The sequence below is a fragment of the Myxocyprinus asiaticus genome, chromosome 2 (genome assembly GCF_019703515.2).
Source record: "Myxocyprinus asiaticus isolate MX2 ecotype Aquarium Trade chromosome 2, UBuf_Myxa_2, whole genome shotgun sequence".
Lineage (NCBI taxonomy): Eukaryota > Metazoa > Chordata > Actinopteri > Cypriniformes > Catostomidae > Myxocyprinus > Myxocyprinus asiaticus.
The window spans coordinates 28797701-28810501 of record NC_059345.1 but is presented as its reverse complement, the minus strand read 5'-3'; the positions used below and the strand labels follow the sequence as shown (position 1 = coordinate 28810501).

Here is a 12801-nt window from a genome sequence, read left to right as displayed (position 1 = left end):
GTTAGAGACAGAGATAGAGGGAGAGCGTGGCACACATTTTCTGAGCAGAGTAAATAGTATAGTAGTGGCTGGAACTGTCTAACCATTTGGACACAGAGAAACAGCAAACAAAGGACTAAATCTACAACCATGAATTACATCAAATTGGCCCTGCTGGGCAGTGAGGGAGCAGGCAAATCTGGTGAGTGTTCAGACCTTTAAGTCGATCACTTACATGTACTGTACATGTGAATTTGTGTTTTTCAAACTAACAGTGATTTTCAGGCTTTACAACATGTTTCCAATTGTACAATAGAAGTGTTTTTACTCATGTGGCTGCTGCATGGTCCTCACAATGAGTTGGAAATCATCCATGTTTGAATTGTTACAGTGTGGTTGTACAGTGATGTGTGTGAGTGTTTTTACATTGCACTGAGGCATTATGTCTGAGCTCTACAAACACTGTGAAAGCACTTTGTATATTGGAACAGATCACAGGAGTGAGGTCATTGTTAAACAAATCATCCAAGTGGGAAATTAAAATGGATGCTTGTGGAATGCAAGTAATTGCTGAAACTGGTGAGAGATTATTTTTTGTTCCACTACAGGGACATTTAGCCCTTCAGGCTGCACACCTGTACTAATGACTATTAAGTAGTCGGGAAATGATGATGCTATGTCCCCTGAGATCGAAACACTAGAGGTAGTGGGGGAATCCTCGGTCAGGGTTCTGATCCAAGCGACCAGGGTGAAGGCAGAACAGAACGTCAAGGAAGGTCTATTGTTGCAGATTTGATTGGGTATGTGAGGAAAATGGATAAGATCCTAACAGCTTTATGGGTCTTATTTGGTGGGATTGAAAGCAACTTTCACGAGGCTGCCACAATGTGTATTTATGCATGGAAACTCAAGCCCTGACTTCAATGACTCAATGAGCCAGCATAGCTTCATGGCTCAAATATTTAATATAGACCAGGTAGTGTGCTCATGGAGGAACAAAAATCCATAAATGTAACTGTTTTTCCTGAGCTAAATATGTACCAGCACTCACTATAGAGTGGCCAAGTCTTTGATGAGGAGCTGGACTTTGACCTCTTGCCCTCTTTTACTATTTCAAGCAACCAGTCATCTCAGGATCATCACCCTCAATAACTAGATACTCAATCATCTCTCCTTTCTTGTCCTCAGCAGTTTTGGTGAGATTCTTGACCAAGCGATTCATTGGCGAATATGCATCAAATGCTAGTAAGTATAGTCTCACATGCCAAAGCTTTTCGTTACACAGATGATTGTGTTTTATCTGCCTCATCATAAAACCTGGCTTAATGTTATACACTAGTTGGCAGCACAAAGCTATATTTTTCTTTCAATACATGAAGAACATTACTACAAGCTTATGTAAGAGGACTTTCATTTTGTACAATAAGAAAAAATGAAGATGCAGATTTATTGAAAATTGAAAGCAAAAAATGAATCAAGGCACTAAAGTAAACATTATTTTCAAAGAAGAGAGAGAAGGCCCTATGAGTATTTCTTTAAAACAAAGAAGTCTACAAGACAACTTAAAGAAGTTCAACAAACATAAATAAATTATAATAAATGATCATTCATAGATAAAATTGAATAATTTACATTTCAGACAAAAATTGGACAGTTAGTTTGTGCACTTCTCCACCAGCCAAAATAGTTCCAAAGAAGCCAAAGCATCAAGCACATCACTCTCTGCACTTTTCTCATACGTGGTTTCAAAGTAGCGGTGTTTAGTTCAAAAATGAATCAGTGTTTTTGAATGAATCTATTAAGTGAATCATTTTCATTCGCTTCCATTGTTTTGGTCGTGAATGACTCAGTGTTGTTTAATGAATCACCTCAATGATTCAATGAGTCAATGATTCAATGACTTACTCACTACACAAAATATGCTTGTTTGTTGCCACCTGCTTTCAGAAAGACGTAATCTATATAAATGGTCACTGAACGAATCAGTGAATGAAATCAGAAATAAATATGAATCAAAATCCTTACTAATATTTGGAAAGCTGCAAAAAAAGACAAGCGGAGTGATACAAATAGTGAATGCCACTGAGTGGCGCCATAATGATTCTGATAGCCACTGGACTGTTTTCTATAAGAAGGTCTCTATACGATGCAATGTAAAAACTACCAATCCAGCCAGAGAACAACAACCATTTTAAGTGTTAGTTGGAGTAAAAATGAGTTCAGACTCAACTTATGCAGTTGTTCGCTGACATAACAACTCAAAGTAGTTAATATATATCAACTTATCTAACCTCGGGCCATCACTTAATGCCATTTACCCACTCCTTAAACTTTGAAAAGTGAGACTGTAATGTATTGGCACTATGGAGCCACAATATTTTTTTATAAGGCAGTTTTTATTATCACATTATCCGCTAAAAACAAATGCCGTGAAAACACTGGAGACCAGAAAACATAAACAGACACTTGGCCAATCAGATTAGAGGACCAGAACTAACTGTTAATATACTTGAAAAGGCCTGTCTCTATGCACAATCTTGGCTGCTGTATAATTTCCTATCGTCTAATTCCTTAAAATGTAACCTCTTCGCACTAGTCGTGCAATCATAACAAAGGATTTCTGAGGCTTTCAGTATTCACTGCACCTCCGATACAATTACATGTGTATCAAGTCACATGGCCTCAGTCTTTGCTTTGATGCCATTGAATTTTATATAAACATCTAACAATCCCGCTTCAGTTCAGGGGTCAGATTTTTATTATGCGCACATTTGTTGTAATCACAAGGATTTTATCCAACATTGTTTGTTGCAGACTCCTTATACCATAAAAGGCTCTCCATTGATGGAAGACAGTTGAACTTGGAAGTCTTTGATCCATGCTCGCAGGTATGTGTTTATTCTTTCATAACAGCTACTCTGAGCTCATGGCTAGCATTCATACAAACATTGCCATGGGGCAGCATGCTCTGATATACTTGGCTCATATGGAAAAATGTATGTTGTGTTCTGATGGGATTTATGACCCTTCCCCAAAGCACAGTATACAGTGAGCTGCCTGAGCCTCACAGCTTACAACTGCTGCATCTGGGACATTTTATTTCAGCAGTTGTTGTTGTACTTTGATTTCCAAAACCCAAGTCATGACATGGGCACCCTTCTGCCCTGTAACTAAGAGTTCATGTACACAGTCGGCATTGGCAGTCAGTCACTGTGTTCAAAACAAAGACTTCTGGTAGAACAAAAAAAAATACATTAACAGGTTTCAGATCCAGGAGTACTGAGCCTTAGACAATGCCAGAGATTATTGCTGCATACTTCTCCCTTTGCTCTCCGATACTACACTCAGGGCCATAGCTAGTGGGGTGAAAGGTGGTAATGATTCTAGAGGCCCAAAGGTCCAGGGGGCCCCACAACAAATTTGAAACTGTATTTTTAATAGGAAAGGGTCCCAGAGCAAGATACAGCCAGGGGGCCCTGATTACCTTGCTACGGCCCTGACTACACTTTCCCTTGAGGGGTTCAACTGTAATTATCTCAGAACCAGGTCTCTGTCCTTATGTCCGGTTTTCCATTTGGTTAAACAGGATTTTAGATGAGCTTGTTGTTTTTGACTGGACCCCTTTGCGCCCCCTTTCCCTGGCAGAGTGGAGAAAGCAGATGTATCCTGGAGGAACCGGTGGACTGGGCTGATGGCTTTGTGGTGGTGTACACCATCAGCGATCGTGCGTCCTTTCTTAATGCCAAAAACATCCTGGCGCAGATCAAAGAGAGCCGTCGAGAGACTTGTAAAGGGTAAGTCAGATTCTCTCCTGGAACCTTTTGTCCTCTTTCCTGATGCTGGTTGGGACAGAAGGATGGAGTTTTAATGAATTAATGAGGGCCATTTGCAGAACAGGGGAGTGGAGGTTTCCTGCTTGGATCGGTGCACATCTGTAAAGGACAGACTGGCTAATATCGAATTTTGTAGATGATTAGAACATGAAGATAGTACAAAGAGTACATAGTTCATTAAAAGGCTGTCTTTGTTGATTACATTTCCAATGGTTTTGAAAATTGTGCCATGACTCAGCTGCGCACAATGCTTTCCATTTTAGTCCACGACATTTACTTAAAAAAGTCTGAATGGTTTAGACTTTCACTGGTTTTAAAGTCTTTTAAAACAATAGTAATTGAGAGCATGAAACTGGGCATCTGGAGCCCATTAGGTCTCTGAACCAAAGCAATGAAATCAATCATGGGTGGTCAGAATCCAACATGTTCCTCAAAAATTGGCTTAAAAGCTTTGACACTTCACAAAAATGGCAACAAGCTGTTATAGACGTTGTAGTAGAGTTTAAGCTTGGTCTCCCAACACAAGCCTTTTGTACATTTTCCAACCATTAGTTTCTAAATTGAAGTGATCCTTTATGTTTGAGCTCACACTTTTTAATGACCCTTTGGCACCTTCTCGTGCATAACAGTTCCACTTGCTCTGGTGTTCATGACCATAGCCATTGTTCCAATTAGGAATCAGACCGTTAAAAATAAACTCAATGTCTGAACATATTTAGAATCAATATAGATATCATTGTTTAAAGCCACGCTGTTGTTGTAGCATTTTTAGTCTGAAAGTAGAGGCAATTACTAACAAATATTTTGCATCCAGTCATAATACAATTCACTTACAGTAATAGACCATTTCAAGGGCTATTTGTCGGTGTAAGGAAGTGACACCTTTGTTCCTTGAACATTTCTGTCTATTTGTCAAACTCATTCAAAACAACAGCGGGAGGCGCTTCATTCATGAACTACGTTTCCATCCAAGGATTTTTTGCGGAAAATGTATTAGCGCATCAAAATAAAGCTGATGGAAACGCAAATTATCGCTAAAATTTCACAAGTGTCGACATAATATTTTTCCGTTTAACTCTAGCGCATAAACTCTGTCAATACTTCAAATATCGCGAAAAACTGGTTTGGAAACACTTTTTGTAGAGAAAATCGGCATTAACGCAAAAATGTAGTCTCACATGACAGAATTTGCCCCAATCATTAGCCTGTGTTAATCATGACGACGGTATACAGCCTTGAAAGCCAATTTATTGTACGTGATTATGGATTGATCTTAACGGCATAAAGATCCGATGCTGCAAACACGTCATGACACTTCCAGGAGTCCCAACACAAATATCTCATATCATGCACATCGACAAGTGCACGGAGAACAAATGAAATATTCACATTTAAAATAATAGACGGCAGTCACGGAATTATCCCACAATACAAAAAACATATCATTTCTATGCACAAAGATGTTTTAAATTAAAAATAAATACACAATACTATGAGAAAAGCTTCAGTGTGCTTTTTTGGAACACTAACATATAGCCCAATTCTATTTAATTATTGTTTAGCTTACTTTTGAAAAAATGCCGGCAAAATTCCCTGTATTAAATTAAACAAATTACCAAACGGAAAACGCATTAAATTAAAAAAAATAAATTACGAAACGAAAAACATTATATTTTTAGACCTATATATGCCTTTTTCTTAACACGAACTTAAATTAGCCTTATCCTGTTCTGTAGGCGAAAAAAGTCGGTTGAATGACATTTTCTACACTTCAAGACTATAAACTATCAGAACTATTTGTCCAGTGAGTTCACTTTCAGAAAACCAGTTTTTTAACCTTTTAAAACTTTTAAATATTTTAAATCTAACCCTCTTTACATTTCGCATTTGCTGAGCTTCTTCAGATATGCGGGACATAATGCAGTTGTGATAGCAATGCTTTAGATTAGATGACTGTTTAAAATAGCCTATTGAATATCAGGAATGTATCATATGTAAACCCTGAAATTACACAGCATCAGTTTTTCTTTTATAGCTGTGCACACAGCATATACACATCGATGGATGGTCCTTATACTAAGACCGAAAGTTCCCTCACTAGTTGGTGCAGGTTGCCAGCTTGAACAGGGCCATGATGACTCGCTTTCGGGTCGGAACCGGTAGGCGCAACATCAGGACCAATATTATCATCACCATCAGAAGGGCAACTGTTCGCTTTTGATTGCAATTCATCCTCTTCTGATTGCTTTTATTTGTGAAATTAAAATGACAAGCTGGTTAATTTCATGAATTGTCTCAATACTCTCCCCATTTTATCAAAATTTCGGAGGAAAAAAATTAGGGACATCTGGGAGGTGAATTGGCGATAAACACACATTTCTGTATGGAAACGGCTTAAGGGCAGATTTATTTTGCGATGAACCAAAACTTATGCGATAAAGTGTTTTTTTTTAGGCATGACGTCATCACGCACACTATTATTTATTTGTTTTATTATCATAAAGGCCATTTGAATGGAAACAGGCAGAAGACGCCTAATTTCGCAAAAAATTGTTTTACGTATTTTCAATTTGTCGATAACAAAATAGCGCGAAAAGTGGATGGAAACTAGGCTATAGTGACTTTAACACGATTAACGCTAATAACGCTGATATGATTGTAAAATAATGTCATTATTAAAATGTGAACCATGTTGTTCGGTGGCTGGATGCTCCCTAGATGCCTGGAACTAAAGGAAATTAAAGTGTTTAGATTTCTGAAAAGCAACCACAAATGGACGCATAAACCGCTGTTGTGAAGCGAAACGTCTGGATGCAGTCCTAACAACTGTAACACACATTTTATCTCTGGTAGGTGAACTATATTTTTTTCCAACTAATAATAAGTTTGTTAGGTAGAGTTTAGCTAGCTGACAAAAGATCACTCATCGCTCCCATAATGATGAACGAAGCTGCGCAAGTCATTTACGTTTGCAGTCATTTAGCAGACGCTTTTATCAAATGCGACTTACAAATGACTTAAAAACAAGCAATTTGCCTTACAAAAGTCAACAATATCTGCAGTATTGCACTGCCAAGTTCTTAGTAGCTGGAGTAGCTCTGGCAGAACAAAGAGACACACAAGGAAAGTGTTGGGGATTGCCCCACTGAATGCCAGTTTTAAGGTGTTAACCACTTTAGTCGTCAGATATCTTCCCCACAGGTATTTGTCGTCAATAACTTTAACCTGCACTTAAGGATGCTGCACATGAGTGGAAATACTACCAGTGGCGTATCCAGGACATTTTTAGTGGGGTGGCCAAGATGGGGCACAGACCTAGTGTGGGGTGGCGTTACCGGGAGAACCTTTATGAATGGCACATGATCAAAATGTGTAAATATCGCATTGCTTTGCTTCAACATCTACACATGTAGAATAAATGAATTCTTAAACTCATGTTAGCATTCACTGAATTGTTTGTATTCAATATCAGACTGTTGTTTTGACATTTGACAGTTTTCTATTCCTGTTCTATTTCAACCTATTACAGTTTCTGGGAATCTCTGGTTATTTTAACATAACATCCATTTTTAAATCAGTAATTGTTTAGGAAAATTCAGTTACACATTTTTAAGAGCTATTCTCACTGTAGAGAATTAATCTGCGTATAACATCAGGTATAGTGTATAATCATAAAAAGATACAAGTACAGGTGATAATTGATTGAGGCGCAATTCAATCAATCATTCAATCAATTATTCATTCATTTATTAGCTATAACTGCACTGTCCAGCAGAAATATTGTTAAATTGGGTTATAGGTGTCTGTCTGGAAACCCCAAAATTGCAGATTGAGCTCTGAATACAGTAAAAAACAAAACTCTATTTACAGTGTCTACTCAGGTTTATTTTCCACATGTTCTGATAGCTTCAATTACTTTGAATATTACCAAATAAAATAGTTAGTCAAATCATTTGCGGCATTTAAGTGCAATTTGCCCTGCCTCTGCATATTTAAAATGTCAAATAAGGTATAAAAACCTTGAAGATTTTATTGGTCTGACTGACCAATAATACACATAAAGAGCTCATAAACAACTCATGTAAAGATTTAAAGTACAGTCACAGCACAAACCCTTCCATTTCACACACAGGTTAGCCATATATATAACTTTAGCTATTGAACATATACATCTGTAAAACGCTTTACACACCTCCGTCATTAAATCAGAAAACATGGCATTTCATATTTCATGTCAATATAAAGATAACATGCTGAATGTGGTGTAGGGTCTAGCTTACTCTTTAACCTAGCTACTGTAACAATAAAAAAATGTTTTCACATTCACATGGAAATTCGGGATAAATTAAACGTTAGATTAAATGAACATACCTCTCAAATAACAGCTTTCTTTTTGGCCACAAATCGACGTCGTCAACTCATTGGAAGTTGGAGGTAGACACTAGCTCGTGTCAGCTTCGTTCTTCTGACCGACCATTATACTCCAGACCTGGTGCCCACTGCCCGCGACCTGCGGCACCTGCCTGGCCACCTGCGGCCTGCCCCTCCCCCCACTGATCAAAGATCAGCTCACACAGCTTCAGTTCCACCACTACTATAATGGTCAGAAATATAAAACTGACCCTGGGTCAGTGTGGCTCTAAATCAACAAATGATCTGAGATGTCATCTTTGATTGACAGGTGTTTCTATTGGTTCTTCGTTCTTGTGTTGATGAACATGATGAACTACCAATCAGTTCTGGGGTGGCTACAGGGTGGCCAATGAGATTTCAGGGGTGGCCCAGGCCACCACAGGCCACCCCCTAAAATCGCCACTGAATACTACAAACTCCAGTTGCGCCTCTTGCGTAATAGAGAATACGTCACTTACGCTAGAATCATATCTGCGTCAAACTGTATAATGCGTGTTTTCCGGAACCCAAGACATTAACGAGAAGTTACGGACAATAAGACATAAAGCATAAATAATTTATAACAGAAAGTTGTTTTTATAATTATAAAGAAACCCTTACATTGCAATTCACTGGATTACAGCATTAACAACTTCACTGATTATAACAAGAGTGATCCAATATTCCTGACCTTGCCACTGAGGAAATAATTGTGAGCATATAAAGTAATCTTGTTAGGTTCCTCATACACTTTCAACTCCTCTCTCGTGTAGACTTGCTCAGTATCAACAACACGTCTGAATAAGTCACTTCAGGTAAACATATGATGTTCTTTGAGAAAATTTGTTGACTCAGAGTCTTATTTAAAGGATCCAGTAATGACACCTCATTGTTTATTTTCAGTTTTCACAAATATCTCGATTGTTCTGCTTTAGCTAGACTCTAGAAGTACGCACTAGTCATTTTATTTGGATAGTTCTAGGTTATAAAAATGCTGCTACCGGAAATGCTTCAAGGCCAGACATATGCAGTAGCGTTCTAATTCCTTTGTTATTGTTTACATCCTTGAAATAGTCTATTCATTGTTTTATGTGGCTATGTTCTCGTCATAAAGCAATTTTCCCTTGAAGATAAACAGTCTGATTTGATTTTGTATAAATAGGGAGGTGCCGATCTGCCTTGTGGGTAACAAGCAAGACCTATGCCACAGTCGTCAAGTGAGTGAGGAGGAGGGCTGCTCTCTGGCCCAGGAAAACAACTGCCTCTTCCAGGAGGTGTCAGCAGCTGAGAACTACTTGGAGATTGGCAACCTCTTCACAAAGCTTATTCGCCATGTGATGGAACAGCTTAAGCACAGAGGTGACCGGAGGAGATACAGTGGCTCAAAGTCCATGGCCAAGCTCATTAATAATGTCTTCGGCAAGAGGAGAAAGTCTGTTTGACTGCAGAATATCAACAGAGTCAATCTCCGTTGAATCTGTTATGGAGACACAGTATGTCCTTGTTTATCCTAATGTTCTTGGAATATTTTGTGTGAATGAATAGAATTATGCTAGGATACATAGTGCAAAATCACACAGGTACCTCTATGAGAAACCCACTTTACCCAAGAACATCTTATAGAGTGTCATTTGTCAAGGCAAAGATTTGATAATGATACAAAAGTTATACAGTTCAGTGCTGGTTCCAGACAAATAAAAACTCAATCAACTCAACAAATCAATTGGGGTTACTGTATTAGCCTGTTACCCATCACGTTCACGTCACAAATATTTGACACCACCATCCTGTGCAGTTATTTGCTTATTGTTCAAGAGATACACATTTTTTGTGGAGACAGTGAACTATAAAAATGTAAACTATAAGTTAGTTTTTCTTTGGTAGTGAGAAAAAGCTTTGCCTTTTATGTTTCTTTGAGATTATTTTTATACTTTTTTGTCATCATCTGAAGTGTCTGTAAAGTAGAAAACCCAAAGCAACTAAAGCTTTAAAATTCGGAATTTTGCTTTAATACATGTAGGCTTACATGTGCTATTTTGAATATTGTTGAGAAGGATGGAGAATGTTTGCAAACCCTTGAAGCTTTTGATTTTCAAAGAGCAGCACACATTCTTTATCTCCCTCTCTGAAATGTTTTAATGCCACGAAGCTGAGTTTGCATCATGGAATGCACAACAATGACTGATTTAATTTAATCTACAGTACCTAGGCGCTGTGATGAGGTGCAAATTGCAGGTGAATTACTATTTTAACAAAACACCATGGCAGTGGGCCTCAAATAAATGGCTGCATTCTTTCCACTACATTCTTATGCTCTCATTTTGTTTAAAATTACATTTGAGAGAACAAAAAGAAACAACTGGACTGCAGCCTTTCCTTATGTACAGTTCCAAGAAAAGATTGTCAGACCCTTTGGAAATACCTGGATTTCTGCATCAATTACTCATTCAGTGTGGGCTGCTCTTAGGCCAAGTAACAATAGCAGAATCTGTTTAAGTTAATAACACAAACAACTGCACCTCTTTTTGCCAATAGTACTGATGAGTTAGTAAATGTATCAGCTTCTCCAATGACTTCTCCAAAGGCTAATTAAAGGTGTTCCAATCAATTAGAAATGATTGGTGGCATAATGTGTTGCCAACAATTTTGTTATTTTCATATCAACCAAGAAAGACCACGGCTTGGTAACAAGAAATGTTTAAAGAGGAATTATAGACATGCATGAAAATGGACAAGGCTGCCAAAGCATTTCTAAATGCACGAGAATTTGTAAATCTAAAGTTTTAAATCTTCAGTCAAATTGTTTACAAACAGAGGAATTCAGTACTGTTGCTACTCTCCCTAGGAGTGGCCAAATAAGTGTCCTGAATAGTGATAGATGATATATCGTCTGATATCTGGCCATTTTGTGAATATTGACATTGGCCGATAACGGTGTTCGCTTGACAGATTAACAGAAGTGTAATCTTCCCTTGTGTCCGTTCCAGAATCTACCAATAAATTTGTCAATGGATAGTTAACACTTGTTTTCAATGTTTTTTCTTGTACAATTTATGCAAATTTCAGTAAATATTGCATACAAATAAGTGTTTCACTTGAGAAATTTTGTGTACACCTGATTTGCTGTTGTTAAATTGTATTATGTTTATCGGCATTTATATCAGCCACTGAAAAACCCAAATCGGTTGACCATTAGTCCTGAACACATAACCCCCTCCCAGCTATGGAGCATTTTGTGTGTTGAAGCATTTTACAGGAGAAAGTCAGGAGTAGCATTCCATAACCAGAAAATAGAATCTGGTTGATGACCCAGAGCACAACAACAGAATGGCTTTAACAGTTTAATTATAAAAAAAAAATAAAATAAAAAAAGCAGCTCTGGAATGGCCAGATTAGAGTCTAGACTTAATGAAACTCAACTGAGAATTGACCAATTGAGATACCTGTAAGTAACTGTTAATGCAAAGAACAGAGGATTCAACCAGTGACTAATACAATATTCCTGTCACAAGTTGTGGTAGTGAAGAGGTGATGGATCTATTTGCAGGCTTTAGTGAAAAAGATGTATAACAGTGTAGCGTGCCATAAACTAGATAAACAAACTATCTAGAGCTTTACACAGACAAGAACTGACAAACAATGAACAAAACTGTAAGGTATTTATACACAAAGGAACTAATGAGGGGATGAAAGACAGGTGAGGATGATGAGGAACAGCTGGTAGTGATGAGGGTAGTGCACTATGGGAAATGGTGTCCAGGGGGAAACTTCAAAATAAGAGTCCATGGAAACAGGATGGAGACAGAACGTGACAATTCCACTTTTGAAGCCTGCATTATTTTATGTTTATTTTTCAGCATGGCCGGGTCTAGATTTTCCTTGTAAGTATTTAATGGAGAAATCCTCATAACTAATTTTCATATATAAATGTTCTTACAACTGCATAGCTGAAGTTGAATGTGTATATTGATTTTTTTTCCTCCAATTTACAAAGCAATATAATGTTCAGTATCCTTCTAATAAAATGTTCCTTTGTGCATTTTTTACTATAATTCCAAACTTCTATTAACTGTTAATTAATTATTTAGCTTAACACTGTTTAATAACCTGATATGTTTATTAAACATCAATGAAATTGTCTCAAAATGTTGATTACAAGTTTTACGATTTCAATCAAATCTCATTTCTGTTTTCATATTTGTGGAACTCTTGTTTACATTGCTTGTGACAAAGCAATGAAGAAACTGACAACATTTATTTATTTATTTATTTTTTTTACTCTTGGTTTAAAATCCATAGCTTTTGTTCCTCAAGCAAATAAAACTAACTGGCAGCTAAGTCCAATGGTCATTGTCATGAGTCTGCCTAAAGTAAAAGACTATCATGCAACTCTGTGTGTCATGGCTATCTATCTATCTATCTATCTATCTATCTATCTATCTATCTATCTATCTATCTATCTATCTGTCTATCTATATATATACAGTACTGTGCAAAAGCCTTATGCACATAAGATGTTTCACAAAAACATTTGTCTTAAGATAGTTATATATATATATCTTCAGCTTTAGTGTCAATAGGAAATATACATTTTAAA

General features: G+C 37.3%; 1 protein-coding gene across 2 annotated transcripts; it reads left to right on the top strand.

The window, feature by feature from the left end:
- LOC127414127 (ras-related and estrogen-regulated growth inhibitor-like protein) lies at positions 1-12442 on the top strand. Of its 2 annotated transcripts, none has more exons than XM_051651917.1 (5): positions 1-181; positions 1171-1224; positions 2794-2867; positions 3625-3773; positions 9367-12442. In XM_051651917.1, the coding sequence occupies exons 1-5, from the start codon at positions 130-132 to the stop codon at positions 9644-9646; spliced, it is 609 nt and encodes a 202-aa protein (XP_051507877.1). In that variant the 5' UTR covers positions 1-129; the 3' UTR covers positions 9647-12442. The 2 variants fall into 2 exon arrangements, with proteins under 2 accessions (XP_051507877.1, XP_051507871.1); XM_051651911.1 differs by having other exon boundaries at positions 1168-1224.
- Positions 12443-12801: the final 359 nt, after the last annotated feature.